The 24,829-nt window shown below is 45.1% G+C and overlaps 2 protein-coding genes and 3 non-coding genes across 9 annotated transcripts in view; all 5 read left to right on the forward strand.

The window, feature by feature from the left end:
• LOC110538125 (F-box/LRR-repeat protein 19) overlaps window positions 1-4,752 on the forward strand; it is a 28,013-nt gene extending 23,261 nt beyond the window's left edge. For both annotated transcript variants that reach the window (XM_021624730.3, XM_021624731.3), the window contains 2 exons: window positions 663-884; window positions 1,221-4,752. In XM_021624730.3, the coding sequence (XP_021480405.1) occupies window positions 663-884; window positions 1,221-1,378 (380 nt within the window). In that variant the 3' untranslated portion in view covers window positions 1,379-4,752. The remainder of the gene's footprint in view (window positions 1-662; window positions 885-1,220) is intronic.
• Window positions 4,753-5,204: 452 nt separating this feature from the next.
• Window positions 5,205-24,614, forward strand: LOC110538948 (importin subunit beta-1). Of its 4 annotated transcripts, none has more exons than XM_036938160.2 (22): window positions 5,205-5,756; window positions 6,720-6,778; window positions 10,120-10,302; window positions 10,654-10,854; window positions 11,087-11,239; window positions 11,513-11,581; window positions 11,696-11,785; window positions 12,113-12,223; window positions 12,612-12,713; window positions 13,552-13,776; window positions 16,837-17,028; window positions 17,535-17,665; window positions 18,212-18,359; window positions 18,615-18,686; window positions 19,042-19,186; window positions 20,051-20,133; window positions 20,496-20,603; window positions 20,913-21,056; window positions 21,467-21,572; window positions 22,088-22,202; window positions 22,603-22,764; window positions 23,130-24,614. In XM_036938160.2, coding segments are annotated over exons 1-22 (2,640 nt in total). In that variant the 5' UTR covers window positions 5,205-5,716; the 3' UTR covers window positions 23,131-24,614. The 4 variants fall into 4 exon arrangements, with proteins under 4 accessions (XP_036794055.1, XP_036794056.1, XP_090049292.1 ...); XM_036938161.2 differs by having other exon boundaries at window positions 11,513-11,572; XM_090193166.1 differs by having other exon boundaries at window positions 5,386-6,478.
• Window positions 20,228-20,371, forward strand: LOC118937937 (small nucleolar RNA SNORA79). The gene has a single exon (XR_005035344.1). It is a non-coding gene; the product is annotated as a small nucleolar RNA SNORA79 (small nucleolar RNA).
• Window positions 21,114-21,257, forward strand: LOC118937940 (small nucleolar RNA SNORA79). Its single transcript, XR_005035347.1, has one exon. It is a non-coding gene; the product is annotated as a small nucleolar RNA SNORA79 (small nucleolar RNA).
• LOC118937938 (small nucleolar RNA SNORA79) lies at window positions 21,747-21,890 on the forward strand. Its single transcript, XR_005035345.1, has one exon. It is a non-coding gene; the product is annotated as a small nucleolar RNA SNORA79 (small nucleolar RNA).
• Window positions 24,615-24,829: the final 215 nt, after the last annotated feature.

The raw sequence follows: 24,829 nt of genomic DNA on the forward strand, positions 1-24,829 counted from the left end.
GGCATCAGTGTCTTAACAGCGCGATTTGCCAAGGCAGGATACTCTGCAATTCACAGAACCGCTTGTTGCAATTTCGGTGGGGCTCTCTAGTTCAGATATTGGTAAGTGGACTGGAGGCAGGGCATGAAAGGGATAACGAATCCAGTTTGTCATCTGTTTGGGGAATGTAATTGCGCACCCAGCTCACTCAGGTGCTTCGCTATATCACATTTGACATTTTCCGTAAGCTTGACTTAATTTGCACACAAATCATACAATGATGGAAAGACCTGTGCGTTGTCCTTGTTAATGCAGACCGAGAAGAGCTCCAACTTCTTAATCATAGCACATTGAATGTAGTTGCGGAGAGTACATGTAATCTTAGCTTCAGATCATTCAGGCGGGAAAAACGTCACCCAGATAGGCCAGTCGTGTGAGAAACTCATCATGCAAGCGGTCAGACAAGTGAAAATGTAAGCTTGTAAAAATGTAAGCTTGTCTCTCAAAAAAACGTGTCAATATTTTGCCCCTTGATAACAGCTCATTTTTTGTATGTGAATCACATTTTTATTTGGCCAACCCCAATTTGGGAATACCTGTCATAGTGCATTACATTGATAAACACACAGACTGTGAATCCTAAATGTCCTGTAACATGTTTTGCTTTGTTCTTGGTTGAAAAGCTCATGGCGAGAGCAGAGGGGGGCGGTTCCAGAACGTAACAGAGCTGCGATTGGCCGGGCTGGACTTGACAGATGTCACGTCCCGCCTGTTGGTGCGCTACCTGCCCCACTTGACCAAGCTGGACCTGAGTCAGTGTGGCAACATCACGGACCAGACCATCCACACACTGACCACCCCCATGTCTCCACTGAAAGATAGCCTCACCCACCTCAACCTGGCAGGTAAAGACTACACGGTAGACTCACTAGCCCCAAATACACCAAGGTAGGTACCCTGTTTTTTGTTTGTTCGTATATTTGACTATTGCAGGTTCAGACTACTGATGACCAGGGATCTGCTCCAGATACTGACCTTTTCTTCCCTCTGAGATGTTTAATTATGCTAAAGTAGCAAGTAGCAACATACAGAGATACTTGTTGTTTTATTTCCCAACGATATCAACCTGGCTCCTGGTTGAAATATTCAAACCACGTTTACTGATTGAAGTGTTGCAGTGATTGTGGTTATGTAGGTAGACCGTTGGTAGTTAACCTCCTGTTGTTTTCTCCTGTCCGCAGGCTGTGTGAAGGTGACTGAGCAGTGCCTGCCCCTGTTGCGCCGCTGTGCCTCCCTGCAGAGCGCTGACTTGCGCTCCTGCACCTTGCTCACCCCTGATGCCTGTCAGCTCCTCTCCTTCCCTTGCCCTGATGATAGGGTGCTGCTCAAGAACAGCTAAGGGCCTGCGACGCCTCCACCCACACACACTTGCACACACACACACACATCAACCCCCACCACACTACAGAGAGATAAGAGAACGAGAGGGACCCTGCGATGTGGGCAGTGAGCCAGCCACTGAGGGAAAAGGACATGGAGTGGGAGCCACGAAAGAGAAAAGTGGGATTAGAGAATGAGAGAACCATAGACCTTTGCCTACATTTCTCTGGATCGACTTGTTTGTGAACGGACATCATTGAAAATGTTTTAGCATGTACATATTCAATATCTGTACAATGGGTGTGTGTATATAAATGTAGTTTACTGTAAATTACCCAATCCGCCCCTTCCCTCTCTCCTACCCTCACACCAACCATTATCCAGCTGACGTGTAAAGGCACTGCACTGCGCCACCATCTTGAACTAGCATCATTTGCACTCCATAACCAAAAACTCCTGACGAACTAATCAATTTCCTCTTTCGTGGCGTCAGACTACGAAGAATGTACCCAATGCCAGAGGCTGCGCCCCATCGGAAGCCGTTTAATGTCCAGACGGATGCTGGGCTGTTAGTGTGTGTGTGTGTGTCTTTGTAAGTATGTGTGAGAGATGTAAACGGTGTTAATGTGACAGTTGGTGCGAGAAAGAGACGGAAACATGACCCGTGTGTACGTCTCCTTCACCGCTAAGCTCTTTGCTGCCCTCAATCTTTCTGGGGGTTAAGGACATTCAAGGCCCTACATATCCTGTTCAATGGCCAGAGAGCCACTAGAGCCCATAACTCCTAGCCCCGACCACAACCCCTTATTTTCCTCTCTTTTCCTGCCCAACGTGCCATTCTTATGGGGTCTGTCCATCCTTGTCAATCTGATTGTCCTACTCTGTACACTGGACAGCCCTTCCCATCACACTCTGTCTCTCTGCTGCCATGGCCCTTTTGCAGCTTGTGCTGCCCACCGTCTGTGCTGTGTGCGTACATTATGCAGAGAGCTGGACCTTGCTGTGTCCGACTGCAATGAACCATGCTTACCGTACTGTTTCATACCAGACCTGGAATTTGCCACGGCCCCTTTCTTCACTGCTTCACAATGCCTGGCTGATGTAACATTATCTTGTATATTTGCAGACCGGTTCAGTCTAGATCACGACCGCACGAACTTCCAGTGAATGACTGACACGTTTTGAGTATGACTTGGGAAAACTGTGTCGATAACAGAGACCGTCCGTTGCACTGCGCTTGCTGCGCCACGTGGCAGGGGGGTTTAAAACTAAGGCTGACCCTGGTTGGACTTCTGCCTCAGATGTGAGGGACTTTGAAGATTTTCCCAGAATTGGGTTTTCATTTAAGTGTCCACATGCTGCTTTATCTTCCAAAGCCAGGAACATCCCAGCCCATCCAACCTGCCACGCAGTGTCATTATCTTAAAGGTCTTGTAGGATGAGGGTTTGATTGAATCAGTTGTAGCAATTCCCCAAATTGTTTCTCCATTAGGGTATCCCTGGGCGTGCTGGTTTTGGACTCTAATCACAAATCCATTGCAGTATTTTATTCAGGCTCAACTTTTTTAACCAATCAACTCTCAATCCAGTTCAGAGTCCAACATCAACAGTCAGTTGTTCCTTTTCCTGCTCACCCTATCATTATTAATAATGGATGTTATCGGTTGAAACCAGCATGTACAGGTTGTTCAGACCAGAGCCCAAGCTGTATTTTATTTGGTTGAGCTGTATTGAATTAACATGAGCAGTATTTGACATGAGTAAACGTCATTCAGCTGAATGGGACTGCATTGGACCAGTTCAGAGAGTAGCTATTGGACTCAACGGGCCAGTTCATTCAGTATTGGACTGGACATCACTTTGTCATGCAATGCTGGACTCAACCATGCCAGGTTGAAGTGTTTCCCTTGTCTGTCTCCTCCTTCAATAGCAGTTGTCCACTTCCTGAGCCATGTTGATCTGTATTTGTGCTTCAGTGCCACAGTGGATCTTGCTGCTGTGTGCTATCTGGAACTAAACCCAACCAACTCTAGGTGGGTTGGTGGACGGTCTTAAACCTCAATCTGTAATTCTCATCTAAATCACGTGTTTCCGTATCCTTTCAACTATTCTGTTTGACTGTGTGATTCCATCCTCATCTTTTCAATTCCCAATACCATTATTAGAACTCAAATCAGCTTCCTTTGGGTATAACATGTAGGGCTAGAGGCCTGCCAAGTAACTCTAGAGCCACTAGACAAATGGTAGTTGTCCCAATGCATTCAGTTGTACAATTTATTAGGTATCTCCCTTTCCCTAAAAGGTTGGTTTGAAAGGTCACATGCCCAGCTTGGACAGCGATTTCATCTTTACCCAGTGTATTCTAAATCGCTTCCAGTGTTCCTGTGTGAATTTATTGACTTGCGTACAAAGCATTGGTACCAGGATTGCACTAACTGATTGATCAGAAGACAATTTAGGAGGGAACACTGAGCTATAGTGTGCTTTATTACCCTGAAATTGTATCTATTAAAACAGGTCAAATTAAAACACAGCCAAATCATGAACCTTGAAAAAAGAACTTGATTCAAAAGTAGAACTAATTAGCTGTCCATGCTAGTTACCATTTAGCTGGGTAGTCCAGCGTGTTTCAATGTTAGCTCAGGTTGAGTCCTACTTTAGATCATAGATGAGTCATTGTTGTTTGCCACTAAGCTATGCTGCTTACAGAGCTGAGCTTACCAAGTAGCAACTGTAATTGTGGTGGGCTGAGGCTTACAGCAAAGCAAATGTCCAATATATGGTGGAAAATTGCCTTGTGCCATACACACTCATCCAAATCAATATTTAACTTTTCATAGACTGAATGGGTCAGTTTTCCAAAAATGTTTACTTCCATCAGTAATGTGGGGTTGTTACTACTCCTCGTCATCCAGTATGTTCATCAGCGCACAATCTAGCATGCGAAAGCATATCAAAAGTTAAACTGACAACCACTTTCAGAGAGAAAATAAATGGGTAGCGGTTCATGGGAATTGATCCGGTTGTCCGATAAGGAAATTATTCCAGACTCAAATCTGTCATCTTTTTCACTCCCAGCCTAGCCAAGTTGACTCAGATTTGACCCCTAGATTGTACAGTCTTGTCTCTACCAAATTGTATTGCACCAGAGATGCACTGGGTCAACATTGTCATCATCACCTCTTGCCAAAATTCCTGCTTTCTTTGATAAGGGGCATTTTATCCATTTATTTTGCTCTTGTTTATTTGTTCATTCTTTCTTCCATTGTGTTGATCAAAATGAGAAAGAAAAGTAGAACAATGTGAAAAGAGACAAAAAGAAACTCAAGGCAGCTACTTTTGAGTGACTACTGTAAAATGACTAACTAAATAAAGACAGTGGGGTGTTTTTTACACTGTGTGGCCTCTGCTGATTTCTCAGATTTTACATTAAGTAATTTTGCCTACATAGCAGCTCACTCATAGTCCACTTTCAATTTAGCTGCTGGCGGTTTCTGAAATGATGCACAAAACAAATGGCCAGCCCTGGAGGGCAGCTGTGACGGATCAACCAAGACTATCACTGACCAAATCAATAGTGCCCCCTATGGACCTGAATGGCAGGGTAAGGGACGATTTATTTTAACTTTGTCCAAATATTATGATTATTATTGTTATGCGGGTGGTCCTCCAAGTTCGGTATCCTGGTTGCACTCTGCCATGGCTTATTTCATCACGTTCATTGGAAATAAAAATATATAGGCAGTACATAAGTATAGGGGGATTACTTACTTACGTGAGTCGTACCAACTGAAATGATGGTCAAATGTCATTCCATTCGGCTAGCTACCACATTTTGTCCACTCCACATTTGGTTTAGAATTTACTGAGAAGTCAGATAATTGTATGGTTGATTAGGTACAGGACATCAAAGCTACAACTTCGACAACAATTATACAACAGTTGGCTAATACCTTAAATGTTTTGGTTAAAAATGAATATATGTATCTTCCGACAAGGTGCGCACACATGCACGCGCAGGAGAGAGGGAGGAGTTTATTTTTTTTAAAATGCCATAGCAGCGGCGTGTGATATCCTTCCACGGGAGTCAAACAAGGCCTTTCCCCTCCCGACCACAGAATGGACAAGCGGCATTGCTGCTTAAACGAATTGTTTTAAGGTTCCGCGTTTGGAAATAGCGCATATCCAGAGTAAACTAATCGGCTGGAGGATACCCGGCGTGTATGTTTTTCTCACCGGCTTTCATTGTTTTTATCCAGACGGTCCTGTTACAGTTGGCTGAACACTGAATAAATAAAATCCGGGGTTGTGCGCGGCAATCTAACTAGCGACTTCTGTTAAGAGTGGTTGGGACAGAATGGAGCTGATAACAATCCTCGAAAAAACTGTCTCTCCGGGTGATTATACAGTTCCATATACTCATCTTTAACAGTTATGTGAAGAGTTTAGGGCCAGCAACTTGATATATCTGTATTTGATAACGATTACGGGTGAAAGTTAAATCAGAAAAGGGGAGTAGTGAAGTGCCTTGCTAGCTAGGCTGCTAATGTTACGGCCTATTCACTCCACGGATCCGGCTTTCTGTTATGAACTCGCTAAATGTTAGCACTGTTAATAGTTCAATCTGGGCGGCATTGACAGAGCTGCCAGTTGTCAAAATGTATTATCCGTTGAAAAAGTTGTCACCCACATAGTTTGTCATTTTGATGTCATATTTTTACTGGGTTGATACGTTTAGTTACCTATCAATTTACTTGGCTAGCTAGCCACTCATGTGTAATTAAGTCGGCCCTGCCTTGCACGCCAGCTAACTTTACAGTCTAGATTACTAGCTATGTAATGTAGCTAGCATGTGCCGATGTGGGAAAAAAATAGAATAGGCCTGTACTCGATCGTGTAAACCTTATTAGGTCGTATACGCTAGCTAGCTAGTGAAGTATGCACTTGTGCATTGTCCGTGGTGATGTAACTAGAACAGCTAACTACGTTAGCTAAAGTTGGATATGAGTTGATTAGCTCGATGGCTAACTCAATCTTTGCCATCAAGTAGCTATCCGCTAGTGAGCAACGCATCCCCGGGAGCCAGCATGTTGCATGACATGGGTCACCTTTCTAACGAGTAAGGCTTGATAAATTGGCTGTTTCATTTAACAAACTAATATCTCATCATGAAATGAACACCCATAATTTCCCAAATAGATTACCGCAGTAGCATTGAATGTGATCACTGCTAATCGTGGTAGCCTAGCTAGCTAGGAATTGTAGATGTATGCTAACATAACTTTGCTGCTTCATGTTGTGGCTAACCAGCATGTGCACTAGCTATTCACATAGTGTAACTCTAACATTTCCCCCCTCAGATCGAAATGAACTGGAGGCGGCACAGAAGTTTCTGGAGCAGGCGGCAATTGAGAATTTGGTTTGTATAACTACACATTTCAGTCAGACGGATAATTTATTCCTATCATATTCAGGTCTGGCGCCAGAAAGACAGGGCATTGAATTGCCGGCGTTTTCAACTGGACCGTTCCTTCCCCCATCTTAACATTATGGCAGCAACGTCACACACCTCAGCTTTCGCGAATGAATGGGGACCTAGCATTAGCCCACGTTACCTAGCTAGCACACCAGCTACACCCATGTAGGCATCCAGTACCTCGGCATGATCACTTGGCACAAACTAAATTACGACAAATTCTCGTTTAATTGATTTTCAAATTCAGTTGAATATCACTTGAGCAAAAAAAAAAACGGCATCGAAAACGAGTACACTGCTAGTGATAGATCAGGATTACCCTGCTTTGATATGAACACATGTGGCTAACATGTTGTAATCCTATAGCTAGATTTGTGTATGTATGATATTCATGTACCTAATAGTTAACCGGAAAGCTGCCTGATAAGCTTTTAGTAGTGAGCAAGAGCACTCGTCCCCCACTGACAGATGGTCATTGCATTTTTGGAGTAGAAAGCAAGCGGGTGTAGCTAGCTGGCTAGAGAAAATCGAATTAAGGGTAATCTGTCATTGCGCTACATTTTTGCATAGCTATATAGCTTTGCTATATGAGTGCTTGTGTGTATGCACTCTGCCTTTTTAGAACACTTATGCTATGCTGTTTACTATTTTGGGCAGTGGCAGATCCCCTCAGAAAAAGCTAGGTTATGCAAGGTGTGCAGGGCTCATTTTGAACCGACATTGACATGCTACTTACATCTGACACTTACCCTTTCTCCTGCTCACTCTATATTGTCCATGTGTTACATACAAGTTACATGTGTTGTATATTCTGCAGGGTACTCAAGCTCGAACCAGTGACTTTTTGGTTACTGGCCCTACACTCTTAACCACTAAGCACCTCAAATGTCTATGCGATGTTTGCAGCTCTGTTAATGATCAGTCACATAATTAGCTAGGATGATCAAAAACTATTAAGGGAGTTTTACCCAAATCAGTAGTCAGAAGATGCCATGGTACAAGTCTTGCTAAATGTTTTTTTTGTGGTGCCCGCCTGTCTTTCATTATCATTGAAGACCACATTGTGATTAAACCCAATCTGTCTTTTGATCCATCAGCTAAATGACAGAGATTTCCTCTCATCTAAATATTTGGACATACTTTTTCAATCTCCAGGAAGCCTGGTTAGTGACGCCAAGCTAGACCCTTGATGCCTCATAGGCCCCACTAGTGGGATCTGGAATATGGGTCACCGGTGGTATCCACAGATGAAATCTTATAGTGAAAATTGGTCACAATGCAGAGTATACAGTGCCTTCGGAAAGTATTCAAACCACGTGACTTTATCAACATTCTGTTACAGCTTTATTCTAAATTTGATTAAATTGTTATTTTCTCGTAGCAATCTACATACACTACCCCATAATGACAAAGCAAAAACAGGTTTAGAAATTCTTGCTAATTTATATAAATAAAAAAAACTGATCACGTTTACATAAGTATTCAGACCCTTTACTCAGTACTTTGTTGAAGCACCTTTGGCAGCGATTACAGCATCGTGTCTTCTTGGGTATGACACTACAAGCTTGGCACACTTGTATTTGGACAGTTTTTCCCCTTCTCTGCAGATCCTCAAGACCTGTCAAGTTGGATGGGGAGCGTTGCTGCACAGCTATTTTCAGGTCTCTCCAGAGATGTTCGGGCTCTGGCTGTGCCACTCAAGGATATTCGGAGACTTGTCCCAAAGTTACTCCTGCTTCCGCTTGGCTGTGTGCGTAGGGTCGTTGTCCTGTTGGAAGTTGAACCTTCGCCCCAGTCTGAGAACCTGCTCCAGAGCACTCAGGACTTCATCAATGATCTCTCTATTCTTTGCTCCCTTCATCTATCCCTCGATCCTGACTAGTTTCCCAGTCCCTGCCGCAGCAAAACATCCCCACAGCATGATGCTGCCACCACTGTGCTTCGCTGTAGGAATGGTGCCAGGTTTCCTCCAGATGTGAGGCTTGGAATTCAGGCCAAGCAGTTTAATCTTGATTTCATCAGACCAGAGAATCTTTTCTCATGGTCAGAGTCTTTAGGTGCCTTTTGGCAAACTCCAAGTGGGCTGTCATGTGCCTTTTACTGTGGAGTGGCTTCCGTCTGGCCACTCTACCATAAAGGCCTGATTGGTGGAGTGCTGCAGAGATGGTTGTCCTTCTGGAAGGATCTTCACTCTGGAGCTCTGTCAGAGTGACTGTCGGGTTCTTGGTCACCTCCCTGACCAAGGCTCTTCTCCGCCGATTGCTCCGTTTGGCCTGGCGGCCAGCTCTAGGAATAGTCTTGGTGGTTCCAAACATCTTCCATTTAAGAATGATGGAGGCTGCTGTGTTCTTGGGGACCTTCAATGCTGCAGAAAGTTGTAGGTACCCTTCCCCAGATCTGTGCCTCGACACAATCCTGTCTCAGAGCCTACAAACAATTCCTTTTAACTCAGGGCTTGGTTTTTGCTCTGACGTGCACTGTCAACTGTGTGACCATTTATATAGACGGGTGTGTGCCTTTCCAAATCATGTCCAGTCAATTGAGTTTACGACAGGTGGACTCCAATCAAGTTGTAGAAGCATCTTAAGGATGATCACTGGAAACAGGATACACCTGAGATCAATTTTGATTTTCATAGCAAAGGTTCTGAATGCGTAGGTAAATAAGGTATTTCGGTAAATTTCTTGACATTTGCAAAAATGTCTAAACCTGTATTCCGCTTTGTCATTATGGGGGTAGTGTGTGTAGATTGCAGAGGATTTTTATTTATTTAATCCATTCTAGAATAAGGCTGTAATGTAAGAAAATGTTGAAAAGGTCAAGGGTCTGAATACTTTCCGAATGCATTGTATATGTAAAACAGACCCAAACAACTCAGCAGGACTTGTATGAATGTAGCAGTTTGTTGTTTTGGTTACACAAACTCATTACAGATCTGATTTAAAACTACCACATATGGATCATTAGTGTTTTGTGGAGGCCACTGCTGCCACTCACTGACTGCAGCATGAACGGAATTTAGTGTCAATTGTTTTGCTGTTGCATACGAACCTGCTCCGTCATGTCTGTTGATTGCTAGCCTCCTACATCCTTCAGTTGCTGAATGTAACTGTTGAACATTTCAGTGTCACTGCAGTGAAATCTTACTCATGCCAAGGACTGAAAGACTGTGGTGATGACAATTTTATTCTTACCTGTGTTTTACTAAAACACTACCATCTTATGGCCTGATTTGTGAAAATACATTTTAAAAATCTCTCCCCACTCACTCTCCCTTTCTCCAGCCCACGTTCCTGGTGGAGCTCTCCAAGGTGCTCGCCAACCCTGGCAACACCCAGGTGGCTCGCGTGGCCGCAGGACTGCAGGTGAAGAACTCGCTCACCTCCAAAGACCCGGACGTGAAGACGCGTTACCAGCAGAGATGGCTGGCCATCGACGCCAACGCCCGGAGGGAAATCAAGAACTTTGTAAGGAGAAACTCCTCTTCCACCTCTTAGTGCAGATTTATTTATACTTTCTAGCTTTAGTAGGATTTTGTGGTCTCCTGACTCCCCACCACCCCTCCTTTTTTGGGGTTGAAGTATATTAAAGTCTATATTACGGTTTTAAGTGACAGTGTGGGTTACACAGTGGCAATCATTTCATTCAAATATCCCCTGGGGGAAAGAGGATCCAGGTGCTGAAGTTGATAACTCTTCGATAATTTAACCTTAAGAAACCTACCCAGCCAAATTACTTATTTTTCTAAAGCCCGTGGCTCCTATAAGAACCAATGTCCTCACCCAGCCAAATGCACCAGTTGATTCACTCCCCTCCAGGTTCTGCAGACCTTGGGCACGGAGACGTACCGGCCCAGCTCGGCCTCCCAGTGCGTGGCCGGCATAGCCTGCGCAGAGATCCCCGTCACACAGTGGCCCGAGCTCATTCCCCAGCTGGTGGCCAACGTGACGGACCCCAGCAGCACCGAGCACATGAAGGAGTCCACCTTGGAGGCCATCGGATACATCTGCCAGGATATAGTGAGTGCTCCTGACACACACACTTGCGTACATGAGGGACACGGGGGTTATAATCTAAAAGTCAAACTACTGTAATATGAAACTTGTGACATTGTGTCCTCAATTGCACAAAGACAACATTTCAAAATCGAACCTAGACTAACTTGATGTCTGTGTTTTCATGTGCCTGTTCCACTGCAGAGCAGACGTAGCTTCCACGAACAACTGTCTTCTCTCCTCCCCTGTGCCGTAGGACCCTGAGCAGCTGCAGGACAACGCCAACCAGATCCTGACAGCCATTATCCAGGGCATGAGGAAGGAGGAGCCCAGCAACAACGTCAAGCTGGCTGCAACCAACGCACTGCTCAACTCACTGGAGTTCACCAAAGCCAACTTCGACAAAGAGGTGTGTTTGTGTCTCCTGCCCTGCCTGTGTCCCACTATGTTAGTGTTTAAGTTCCTCCTTTGTCTCATGCTGTGACCCCAAAAATGGAAAGACGAAATGGACAAATCTGAGCTTGTTTATCGACTTAACGGTCTGATGATGAGAAATCATGCACCACGCTGAACGTGTGATGGAGAACCCCTACCACAATATCTGAGACATTCGCAAAAGGCTGGTTTTCAAATGCTTTGTCTATGTGCCTGTCGTAACAGTGAATGGGTTTGTGTTTTCCAGACGGAGAGGCACTTTATAATGCAGGTCGTCTGCGAGGCCACACAGTGCCCAGACACCAGAGTGAGTATCGTGAGTTTCTCTTTTCTATTTAAAACCTTTTTTTGGCACATTTTATTCCATGCTTTCAGCCAATAATCATCTTCTTAACCAATGTTGGTGGAATGCGATGTCTGTCTCCCACAGGTACGAGTGGCTGCCTTACAGAACTTGGTGAAGATAATGTCTTTGTATTATCAGTACATGGAAACGTACATGGGACCAGCACTGTTTGCGGTAAGCAACCCCCATGCAGCAACTTAGTCTTGCTCTGTGGTCTTTAGATGTGCTTCTACTTTCTGAAGTACCTGAGGCAGAGAACTCCAAACAAGGTCTTGGTGGACCTTATCAGTTATTGATATTGTATTGTCGCTTGTTGACCACTTGTCTGGTCTGTGGTGAGAAATCGTGCACCACGCCGAAAAGGCCTGATGTATAACGTCCTACCACAATATCTGAGTCCTGCACTGACGTCAATAGTCCGTATCAAGGACGCTCCTTTTAAATTGACCCCCCCCCCCCTTTTTTTTGGCTGCTGTCCTCTCCCTCCCTTACCCCGAACAGATCACAATAGAAGCCATGAAAAGTGACATTGATGAAGTTGCCTTACAAGGAATCGAGTTCTGGTCGAACGTGTGCGACGAGGAGATGGACTTGGCCATCGAAGCGACTGAGGTGAGGACCCCCCCCCCCCCCCCAACACACACACACACACTTCCAAACGTGTTTCAACTCTATAAACTAAACACAAGGTAACACTTCAGCCCACAAATGTAAATATGTTTTATATATAACACCAGAAATGGTCCCAGTTAGCCATGTTGCTGAGTGATGATCTATCTCACCTGTCTGGTCTGATGAGAGATCCTGCACCACGCTGAACGCCTGATGGATCACCACTACCTGAGACCTGCATGTACCTTGTTATTTTGTTAACACTCTACTTTCAGCCATCAGGCTGACATCCTTACCTTGAGGGGGTTTGTTAGATGCAAAATGCATACAATGGACAGCAAAAAGGTCAATATTCCTCTAAGCTTATTACCACTCGCTCTCTCCCCAGGCATCGGAGCAGGGCCGGCCTCCGGAGCACACCAGCAAGTTCTACGCCAAAGGAGCCTTGCAATACCTGGTGCCCATCCTCACCCAGACACTCACCAAGCAGGTACGCAGGAGAAGAGCCCGCGGCAGTCATTTTACACCTCGTTAACCTCTTCATTTACACGTTAGGGATGATTGATAAGGATGCATCATTTACTGGTATTAAAATCTCTATTGAAACACCAGCTGGCAGAATAGCTGGCAGAATTCTCCAGCTTTAGATGAAATGAAGATTCTGACTCCTAGGAAAACCTGTCTGCTCTGTGATGGAAAATCATGCACCACGCTGAACATGTGATGGATAACCCCTACCACAAAATCGAAGACCTGCATAGACGTGCAACCAGTCAGAATTAAGGGGGAGGGGGGCTCACCCATCCAGACACCAACATTTTGTGTCTAATACCACAGATGCTCCCCCAGGAAGACGGTGTGCTACTACTACCACCCATTTTTATAATTAGTCCAAGTGTACCATGTGAAGTCAGGCAGGGAGGTGAGTGTTTCTGTACATGCCATGGCAGTCTATCTATTAGGGGCTTTAATGAGAGGCACTGGACTTGTCTAGCTGAGTTTGTCTGTCCTTTGTGTTGATATCTGTTCTTTTGTTTGTATCCTTTGCTACTCAATGTCCTTGTTCATATGCTACAGGTACCTGTTCATGTAAATATATGCTATTTTCCTCTGGATCTCCTTCCCCTGTGTACACGATCAGGTCATCTCTATGTAAATGCCTGTTTTTCCTCTCTCCTCTCCTATGTGCAAGTCCAGTAGATTCCTTTCATACCCCCCCCCCATGTTCCTCTGTCATGTGACATTGGTTTTTATCCCTCCTTTCTCAATGTCATAGCGTTTCATGTAAATGCGCCTCCTCTCATTCACCCCCCTCGCTTCCTCCTCAGGACGAGAACAACGACGATGACGACTGGAACCCGTGTAAGGCGGCGGGCGTGTGCCTGATGCTGCTGGCCACGTGTTGCGAGGATGATGTGGTGCCTCACGTGTTGCCCTTCATCAAGGAGCACATCAAGCACCCCGACTGGCGCTACCGCGACGCCTCCGTCATGGCCTTCGGCTCCATCCTGGAGGGGCCCGAGCTCAGCCAGCTCAAACCCCTCGTCATCCAGGTGACTAACTTCATCACATGAAGACACATATTCAACATGCTGTAGACTTACTATTTTAACAGTTTCGCTCAATTCATTCTAATTAACCTCATAATTATGATACAACCCCTCACTAATGTCAGTGGTTGCAGTCTTTGTCAACATAACCTGGTTCAAGCATTCATGACATCACCCTGAAGAAGGCACAGTGATGCTGAAATGTAGGTTTACCCAATAAATTACTGAGTTTTATATATATGTATTTAATATGCTGCTACTATTACATTTTATTCGCCGTTAGTCAGCACCTCTACGCAAATACATTTTCTCTGGGTGTGCTCCAGCTTTTTATTAGACATGAAGACATACCATGAGCGCAACACCACCATACGATCTCAACCAGAGAGCCTGCTATAAACTAACATATCAGATAGAGGAGACCATCTGCTAGGAAATTATCTTTGCATCTTACGCATAGTAGTGATGGGATGTTCTTTTGACTGACTCAGATATTTTCGTTCAGTCAAAGGAACGACTCGCTAGACGCCCTTTTGTTCATTTGAGTCTGTAATGGCCCGCGCACGCAGGACCCAACCCCCCCCCCCCCCCCCTCCCTAACGTTGAACTGAGAACTCGAGTCATGATTCTACAAGCGTCTCTTTCACCGTAGGGGGCTTATTGGAGCTGTCATTTGTGATTGAGACGTGAAACTGTGCTTTAAACAGTGCACATTGGTTGATTGCTAGGCCCACAACTAAGATTGTTTCTTCATACATTTGAAACGGGGTATAGTTGTGGCTGCAACCGGACTAGATTGTGAATGACTCTTGTTTAAACGTCTTCTGTGGGCGTTGAGCACAATGCTCAAACTGCAGCCCCCAGAACGATTCATTCTCCAGGTTGAGTTTGTTGAGCAGAGGCTGTGTATGTTTTGGTTCTAAAACAAGCTGTGTCAATGACGTTCAATAATCAATGAATCGCCGTCGTTCTTGCACCATGCGATCAATTACCAATTCGAAACTTGTTTTTCTTCTCGCCGCTTATGATCTATTTCCCCGTGCGCGTATGATCGGTGGTGTGCGCACATCTCTGGAGCCGCTGAGCCAGGGGTAGGTAGGACTCGCTGCGGCCAGTACTAGCAGGTCAAAACGAAAGACAAAAATGAACCAGTCGCCCAGGAAAAACTAGTCATGCGTCTCGAGTCGGTAAAACTATTTGTTTAAAAAGAACGACTTGTTCGCGAACTGCACATCGCTAAGGCATGGCCCAACCAGCTCAAGCCCCTTTTCATGCAGGTAACTACACCAGCTACCACTGTATAAGGATACCTACTTCCTGATACTGCTGATTTTCCCAAGGGGAAGTTTTGGTGGAGTTTCACAGCAGTGTAGACTAACATGCGTACTAACAATCCACCGTCTGATGGGCGTGGCGAGCAAGGAAGGGGATAGCTTGTGGCCAAGTAGAAATGTATCTGTTGCAAAGGTCATCTCTAGGCTGCAAGTATTTCTCAGTTTCCTTGTGTTGCACGTCCATCACATAATGAATTGTCGTCTTTGTGCTTAAACTCCCATATGGTTTATAATGAAACTATCCACAAGTTTGGCTTTAAACTTAAAATGTATTTATCTTTAGATGAACCACAGACCTAAGTTGTTGCAAGGGTGATCGGGTATTTACAGACATGTTCACTCACAAGTAGGGTGGACTGGAGAGGCTGTGAATAGGGTGGTATCAGCTGAACCACCATGTTCTTTCATGGCTGTGTGTGTGTGTGTGTGGCTGTGTTTCAAATGGCTCCCTATTTAGTGCATTGCTTTCTACCAGGGCACATAAGTAATGCACTATGTCAGGAATAGGGTGCCATTTGGGACACAGTCTATGCCCAAATCCTTGACCCCTAAGCCCTATTGAACTGATAACTGAATTGGGTGCTTGTCTCAGAGTGAGCTGGTGATAAGCTTGTGCAAGTGTCTATAATCACACCGCTGAAACCTGTCATTCCCTAGACACCAAATTCAAGAAAACTGACAAACGGGACTAGCTGACGTTGTCCAATAAAATACTCCTGTTTCCGTTATAAAACGGAAATATATGAAGCAAGAAATGTCAGCAGTGGAACCTTGTATCTGGTCTGTGATGAGAAATCTTGTACTAAAGACCCTGAGAACCCTGATGTTTAATAGGATTTATCTGAGACCTGCACAGACAAGTTCAGTAAATCTGCATTTAGACTTTCTCTGTAGTAGTGATGATGGGGGGGTCGATAGTTGCGTATCGGAATATTATTTTTGACAACTCGTATCATTTTGACAATTGCAATATTTTTGTGTTAGTTGGCTGTACCTGCACCAAAACTCCTGTGTTTTTCCTTCATAGCTTGTTCATCTTTAAGTATGGAGACAATTTTTGTCTTCACTTAATTCCATGACTGATCAAACCCTATTTTCTCATGGCTCTCTCTTGTGCCTCTGCAGCAGACATATGGTGAACAATATGTTTGGAACATCGAATCGCAATAAAATCCCACTACCGAATTCCCAGCCTTACTCTGTAAACGAGGGGTGGGCAACTCCAGTCCTCCGGGGCCTGATTGGTGTCACACTTTATCTCCGTCCCTAGCAAACACAGCTGATTTAATCAAATTGCATTCTAAACTGAAGATCATGATTAGGTGATTATTGGAGTCAGGTGTGTTAGCTGGGGCAAAACTGTGACCAATCAGGCCCCGAGGGCTGGAATTGCCCACCCCTGTTTCTGTAGTCTGGCGCACTACTGTTGTAAAATCTCGCCTACTGCCCTCCCGCTCCTTCCAGTCCATGCCTCTCTTGCTACACCTGAATACTGCTGTTATATTAACATTAACTGTCTTTCTCTGCCCATCCATGCCTGTCTTTTTACTCTTGAACACTGGTTAACAGTACTTAATAATGAATAAATTAGAATGTATTACATTTCTATAGCGCTTTTCATGGAATCTCAAAGCTCTTAAATGGGGAGACTTCATGTATTGCTGCTCCCCTCTGCTTATTGACACTACTGTGGTTAACGACCAGTCTGCTCTTGTTTCTCCCCTCCCAGGCGATGCCCATGCTGATTGAGCTGATGAAGGACCCCAGTGTTGTGGTGAGGGACACCACGGCCTGGACGGTGGGCAGGATCTGTGAGCTGCTGCCGGAGGCGGCCATCAACGAGGTGTACCTGGCCCCTCTGCTGCAGTGCCTCATCGAGGGCCTGGGGGCCGAGCCACGCGTTGCGTCCAACGTCTGCTGGGTGAGACAGAAGCTAGAGCCGCTAATTTATGTATTTTACCATTGTTTTTAAAAACCTAATTCAACACGTTGATATACAATGAATTTAAAATCATTGAGGATAATGCCAGAAGTTGAACAGCTTATTTCCATTGTGGTCCTCTTGTGGGCCTCCACATGTAGCAGTAGTTCTTTGTTAATCCCACAGATAAGAATTTATATCACCACAAGCATCAACGATATACTGCACAGTACAAAGACACTTGCTCAATTACAACAATGAATCTCAGTCCACCCCACTCGAGTGGAATATGTTGCATCAAAGTGTCTGTAGTTGAGAGAAATACCTGTCAGGTCTGTGATGAGAAATCATGCACCACGCTGAACATGTGATGGATAACCCCTACCACAATATCTGAGACCTGCTAGAAATGTTTTTCTTTTTTAGGACCAAAAATAATGATTCATGGGTTTTCTTATGAATGTAACGTCTCCCTCCATCCCTCTCTCTCCCTTTCCCTCCCTCAGGCCTTCTCCAGCCTGGCGGAAGCCGCGTACGAAGGCACAGATGCAGCAGAGGAACAGGAGGAGCCTGCCACCTACTGCCTCTCCTCCTCCTTCGAACTCATCGTCCAGAAACTCCTAGAAACCACAGACAGGTAGGCAGGACTGTCCAGAAACCGCAGGCAGGACTGTCCAGAAACCGCAGGCAGGACTGTCCAGAAACCGCAGGCGGGTAAGCAGGACAGTGGGTTGGAACGGCACCTTCTATTGTCAGGTCTGTAGAGGTTTAGAAACCTCTCCACTTGGCTAGGCAAGCTAGACATTTTGTATGGAGGAGTTCTAGAGTTGGCTAGAGACTAACTCTCTCTAGTCTGTGATGAGGAATCATGCACCACACTGAACGTGTGATGGATAACCCCTACCACAATATCTGAGACCAAAAATGCATTTGGAGATGTAGAATGGTGTTAAAATGTACTTCCTCAGGAATTCCTTTTGAAGCCCTTAGCTAGCTGTACATACCCCGTTGAAGGCTGTGAGTCTCTTATCCAGTCTCGTTGTCCTAGTTCGATCAGGTTTATGTATTTAAGTGCACCAAATGTTTTGCTAAGAATTGTACACATTTCTGTATACTATTGTTTTGCTGTTGCTGCATAGTAATGATTTAAGTGAATTTAATGTTCTTCCTCTGTGTCCACCAGGCCGGACGGTCACCAGAACAACCTGCGTAGCGCGGCCTACGAGGCCCTGATGGAGATTGTGAAGAACAGCGCCAAGGACTGCTACCCAGCCGTGCAGAAGACCACCCTGGTCATCATGGAGCGCCTGCAGCAGGTCCTGCAGATGGAGGTAGGTCCCAACCGAGAGAGGCGGGATGGGAGTGATGGATTGGGGGATGGATGGCTATTAAAAAAAGGGGGGGGGGGGGTGGCCTTTTTGGTCTGTGATGAGAAATCATGTACTCACTACTCTGAAAACCTCTGTTTACTTAAGGATTTATCTGAGACCTACTTTAAACTATTATACATTTTGCTTGGAGTCTTTTCTATATTGAATAAACTCCCATTGAATAATCTGTTTTTCATGCGTTCTCTCTCTCCTCAGTCTCACATCCAGAGCACGTCGGACAGAATTCAGTTCAACGACCTCCAGTCCCTGCTGTGTGCCACCCTGCAGGTGAGACGAGTCGACTTCATTCAGCTTGACCCTCAAACTATTTCGACCTCCTCGAACAAGAGGTAGAAGAAGGATACCTAGGGCGTTCCATTAATATATTTTGCGGTCTTGAGTATTTTAAAGGTGATACACATTTTAGTATCGGTCTGTGATGAGAAATCGTGTACTGAAAACCCAGATGACTCTAAATGGAAGATCGAAAACATACTAGGAAAGGAGAAGGCTTTATGAGGAAAGGAAACAACTTCTGGGTTTGACTTATCCTCTTTCCCGCTTCTCCTCACAGTAGCTAAACGACGTTCAAGTTAGCCTGTGCTATGTTAGGTTAACCCTTTCCCTCCCCACCTCTCTGTAGAATGTGCTGAGGAAGGTGCAGCACCAGGATGCGTTGCAGATCTCCGACGTGGTGATGGCCTCGCTGCTCAGAATGTTCCAGAACACTGCCGGCTCCGGGGGCGTACAGGAGGATGCACTCATGGCCGTCTCAACCTTGGTGGAAGGTGAGCCGTTTAAAACTGTCACACTGTAGTGGATGGGTTAATTTAAAGTTTTTTAAACTTAGTTTTGTTTTACATAAGTCACACACACACAGGTTTTCTACCCACACCCTTGTGAATCTAAGCCGTAAAACCTCGTATCTGGTCTGTGATGAAAAATCTTGTACTCAAAACGCTGAAAACCCTGATGTTTAATAGGATTTATCTGAGACCTGTTTCCAGCCACTTGGTCAATGTTAAACTGATTTCCACGCATCTTACAGTATGTATATGGTGTGTCGCATGTCCAGTGTCACATGCCTCACTGAGCACGTTTACATGCACACTAAACATGTGGTGTTATGGCTTTGGTCATATAAACACCGTACTCTGCTGATCTTAATCACTGTACGGTCACGATCAAAGTCAACATAAGCCTATTAAAACAGCTCAGAAAACCCAGGTATCTCTCTGAAAGATTAGGCTTTAGAAACGGCTCAGTCGGTGTTCCAGCTGTGTGTTTGATCTGTGCTTGTGCTAGCACCAGCAACTCAAGCCTCCCTCGAATGCCTGAGTTTGGACAAACTCAAAGTATGAATCTTAGAACTAGTTTTCAATCGAAACTTTGTCCGAAACTCCGACTCAAATAGTTTTCCCAAAAATAACATGGTCGCCATGGGAGAAAGCTTATTTTGATTGAAGATCAAAAGATTTCTACATTTGATCAAAGTGCCGTCAAGGAGACGGAATTTAGATATGGCCATATGTACAGGATATTCTTCTTGCAAAGCATTTGAAATGTTAATTGTCATTAATCCTACTGTTCACAATCGTATTATTGTGTGCATGTAACCATGTTGTTCTGTAATGTCTTGTATGTTTCCTCAGTATTGGGTGCTGACTTTCAGAAATACATGGATGCCTTTAAACCCTTCCTGGGAATTGGATTGAAGAATTACGCAGAATATCAAGTGGGTTCTATGTTTTTTTTTTTTTTTTCAAGGATTTATATTCATGTTAATCTCTTAAAGCAAAACAAATAAAATAAATTGTCCTCCCTTCCCCTGACGCCTGTTCCTCTCGCTGCTCTGAGCTGTGGCAGCTGGGATTTTAGTTCGTCACAGAGTCAAGCAGGGTCTATTTCACCCAGTGTTCATGAGGTAGCAGGGCTGCCATTATCTACACTGGACTTTGCTGGACCCAACACTTGAAATGCACTGCTTTAGTAGCTAAGTTCTAGTAATGCTTGCTGTAAGAGTCAACACTTGATTATTTCACCTAGCTACAACGCTCACTCACTCACCCACCCTTCCCTCTCTCTCTCCCTCGCCAGGTGTGTCTGGCCGCGGTGGGCCTGGTGTGTGACCTGTGCCGGGCCCTGATGTCCAACATCCTGCCTTACTGCGACGAGATTATGCAGCTCCTGCTGGAGAACCTGGGGGTGAGTTGCACTTTAGTTTCTGCCACCTGTGTTGGTAATGACGAGGCTGCCATTATTGGTCCTGGAATGTGCAGGACCATACACTTGAGTCGTATTGCAGATTTACAGCCTCAGTTTTATGGATCGGTTATTTTGTAGAGACATGCAAATGCCTTCGTGTCAAGCTGATCGTGGACACCAAAAAAAATAGGTTTTATCAGAAAGAAAATGTTTCTAATTCCAACTGTCTTTGTTTAGTAGGTTAAGTCTTGTGGACACTAATGCAGTTTGTCACCAGTACTAAGGACGTGGGTGTTGCCCCCCCCGCAGAATGAGAATGTGCACCGGTCGGTGAAGCCTCAGATCCTGTCGGTGTTCGGAGACATTGCCCTGGCCATCGGAGGAGAGTTCAAGAAGTACCTGGAGATCGTCCTGGACACGCTGCAGCAGGCGTCGCAGGCACAAGTCGACAAGGTAGAACAGATGGAGACGCGCTGTACCACATTGGCATCCCCTTGTTTCGTTTGACCCTGACGCCTGTTCCTCTCGCTGCTCTGAGCTGTGGCAGCTGGGATTTTAGGGCGTCACAGAGTCAAGCAGGGTCTATTTCACCCTGTGTTCATGAGGTAGCAGGGCTGCCGTTGTCTACACTGGATTTTGCGAGACCCCACAAGTTTCTTCCTTGAGCAACCTTGTTAAGCTTGCCTCTTCCAGAGTTTATTAGTAATATGGTGGCCAATGGTTCAGTCTAGCAAAATGTGTTAATTGACCAGTTACTCTTATTGAGGGCCTTTTGGATTCATCAAATGACCGTTGCGCACCTCGATGCGGTCTGTCCTCCGTCCCTCTAACCTGCTGTGTGTTGGTTCCTTCCCCCCTGGCAGACGGACTATGACATGGTGGACTATCTGAACGAGCTGCGGGAGGGCTGTCTGGAGGCCTACACTGGCATCATCCAGGGCCTGAAGGGAGACAAGGAGAATGTGCACCGTGAGTCCCCTAGCCGCCATCCTTCCAGCATCATAACTAATCTACAGATCTTGAGGATCTAGTATTTTGGCGTATTGCTGACTATGGTATTGATATTGTCTTTTAATTGTCTTGAGATGCCAATTGTAGGATTTTCCTGCACTTGTGTTTACAGTGGAGACTGAGTCCTTCCACTGACGCCTGTTCCTCTCGCTGCTCTGAGCTGTGGCAGATGGGATTTTAGGCCGTCACAGAGTAAAGCAGGGTCTATTTCACCCAGTGTTCATGAGGTAGCAGGGCTGCCATTGTCTACACTGGACTTTGCGAGACCCCACACTTGCACATTGTGGCATTTGCTGATTTTCGGACTTTGCGGTGTGCCACATTTTCCTAACAAGCATCCTTAAATCACCTCTTTGCCAGAATATGGCCACTTTGATGGAATATTGGGCATCTGTCACCATCTTAATTCTCATGATTGTGCCTAACATTGTCTTCATTGTATCGTTCTGTCCCGCTCTCTGTCCTACCTGTAGCTGACGTGATGCTGGTGCAGCCCAGAGTGGAATTCATCCTGTCCTTCATCCATCACATCGCTGAAGACGAGGACCACTCTAATGGCGTGGTGGCAAACGCCGCCGGACTTATAGGGTAAAGCAACTAGGATTATCTCAGTGGTAGTGATGCTTGCTTTGTGGATCACAATAATATTGAAGATGCTTTTGGTACGACATAGCATAGAAATGTTAGGGGCAGCTTGGGCTAAGATGCATGGAAAAACACTGAATTATAATTTTAAAATATTTGTTTAATCTAACGAAAACCTGTCTGGTCTGTTAGATCTTGTACTCTTAAACCCTGATGCTTAATAGCATTTATCTGAAACCTGCACAGACACTGTCAGTAAGAGGCCTGAAAAGGAGTTGAGGTAGATCGGAGTCGTGTTCCCAGCGACTTGATCAATGTTAAACTGGTTCCTCTGCTTCTTCTTACAGTATGTATAGGTGTTGTTCCTGTGACATGCTTAGTTAACCCCCCCCCCCTTCCTCAGAGACCTGTGCACGGCGTTTGGGAAGGACGTGTTGAAGCTGGTAGAGCTGCGGCCCCTCATCAACGACCTGCTGGCGGAGGGACGGAGGTCCAAGGTCACCATAACCAAGATGCTGGCCACATGGGCCACCAAGGAGCTGCGCAAGCTCAAGAGCCAGGCCTGGTGAGTTACTGACCTTAATGACCTACTGACTGACAGTCACCCGTACAGCACCTCTAGGGCACCATGAAACCGCAAGGGAATAGCCAAGGGAGAATTATATCTATTTTTTTTAACAATGTACATTTTGAATTTTAATGTTGCGTTGGGAGATACTTATGCAGGAAATGCTAGTCTTGTCCATTTTATTTCGGAGATGGTGTGAAATTGTAACCATTCGTGATTTCATGAAAGAGCATGTATCGTGTGAAGTCACCAGAATTTCACTGGATCAGCTTATGAGAAGGATCACTTTACATGCATTGAGCATGTGAACACAGAACTTTGGCTCCTACAGCAAATAACCCTTTCTTATTTTCCCTCTACAGAGTTCATGCTTGTTGGGGATAAGCTAGACAACAATGAAAACACCCCACTGGAGTTTCTTCTGTCTTTTGCGTCGTGTCCGAGTTAAAGCAGAAGTGAAGCGTGCGCTGAGATGAGTGTCTGAGAATGTGAGAGTGAGAGCGAGAGTGAGCGAGGATCGACATCACACCACCTTCTGAGTACAATTCCAGCAGTCGCCGGCAGATCAGCAGCGCCCCACCCCTGAACCCCCACCACCACTTCCTTTGCCACCTCCCCCAAAACCCTCTTCTTCGGCCACCCGTGGACTGATTCTGACTTGACGACATGGATCGCTGTAGCCGGCTAGTTCTAGAACTCTTCTGAAAAACTAATATTAGTCTACAACAGGATCACCAGAGTAGAGCGAAATGAACTGCCAAAATGTGGTTCTCTTTTGAGGGAAAATTACAAACACAACATGATACGAAAGAACTCAACTATTTTGCTCTTTGACCGATCTGTGGAAGACTTTTCCCTTGACTTTGGTTCCTTCAAGCACTATATGGTTGTGGACTTCAAAAATGGAGATGGTAAATTTTACGCAAACGTGAACTGAACCGGAATCCGAAAAAAGCTCACTTTTGGGGTGTTGGAAATGCGCCCAAAGGATCACTGCTGGAGTTGAAAGAAGACGAAACGATGGGGATGAGCGGGCGGTCTCCACCCCCCCTCGTCTCCTGCCTCTCTGCAATCCTCCAGCCTGCCCCTGCATGGAGCCCCCAGAGCGTGGCAGGGGTAGAGCTGATCAGCCTGGATGATGGAGTGTGTCTGTGAGGGAGGGGATTCACTGTCTCTACCCCCCCCCCCCCCTCCTCGGTTATTTCAAATAAATAATAAAGCTTCAAGCAAATTCAGTAAGATATATTTCTGATGCAGTTTGGGAGAGGGCTGTGGGGGCTTGGTAGATGATTTATTGGCAGCACTTGAGTGAATTGGCAAGAAGGTTTTCTTTATTTCCTGCAAGACAATCACTGACAAATGTTCACCATTTTTCTTTTTAATGGCATCAGTTGTTTCTCTTCATCTTCAGTGTGGGCTTGTAGATAAAGACCCTTTCTTGCCAGCCCTGTTAACAAGAATCGGTGAGGACTTATGCGTTGAGTGCATCAGGATCATTCAAGGCTAGGGATAACTACATTTGACATGTAACACAGACATCTTCTTAGTGCTAAGATGAGCAAGGAGTAGAAAACGAGTGCCAAATTTAGACTACTCATCAGGGTAAAATACAACAAGCAAACACATACTTGCCTACAGTATGCAGTTCAGAAATAAATCTATAATTTGAACTACATGAACTAGTGAATTGGGCTTGTTTCAGTTCCCATTTGTTGGTTTCTAGGTGCACTTAGTTGGAAAAAGGGTCACTCACCAAGCTGTTAAAATGAGAATCGAAGATGTTTGTACAAGGTTATATTTTTCCATTGCTATGAAAAACAATAATGATATCAAACATTCCCCAAGCAGTTCTGGTACTTTGGTCTGTATTTTGTTTCTTGCAAATGTTTGTAATGCACTGTGATGACTTCAGTTTCCATGGCAACACTTGGTTGGTGAGATCTCAACTTCCAAAAATGTATCTTTCTATATTGACATAATCAATCAGGTTCAATTTAACTTGGCTTCACTGTTTTGTACTGTTTACTTTCTCCAATACATAAGCATTGGATATGAGCTGTTT

This window comes from Oncorhynchus mykiss, chromosome 12, assembly GCF_057628025.1.
Source record: "Oncorhynchus mykiss isolate SJ-2025 chromosome 12, ASM5762802v1, whole genome shotgun sequence".
NCBI lineage: Eukaryota > Metazoa > Chordata > Actinopteri > Salmoniformes > Salmonidae > Oncorhynchus > Oncorhynchus mykiss.

Excerpts from the sequence above, each read along its gene's own strand:
- LOC110538948 (XM_036938160.2), top strand. The coding sequence starts at position 5,717 with ATGGAGCTGATAACAATCCTCGAAAAAACTGTCTCTCCGG. Across the intron at positions 11,582-11,695 it reads CAGACACCAGAGTGAGTATC|GTACGAGTGGCTGCCTTACA; the intron begins GTGAGTTTCTCT and ends TGTCTCCCACAG. Across the intron at positions 22,203-22,602 it reads AACGCCGCCGGACTTATAGG|AGACCTGTGCACGGCGTTTG; the intron begins GTAAAGCAACTA and ends CCCCTTCCTCAG.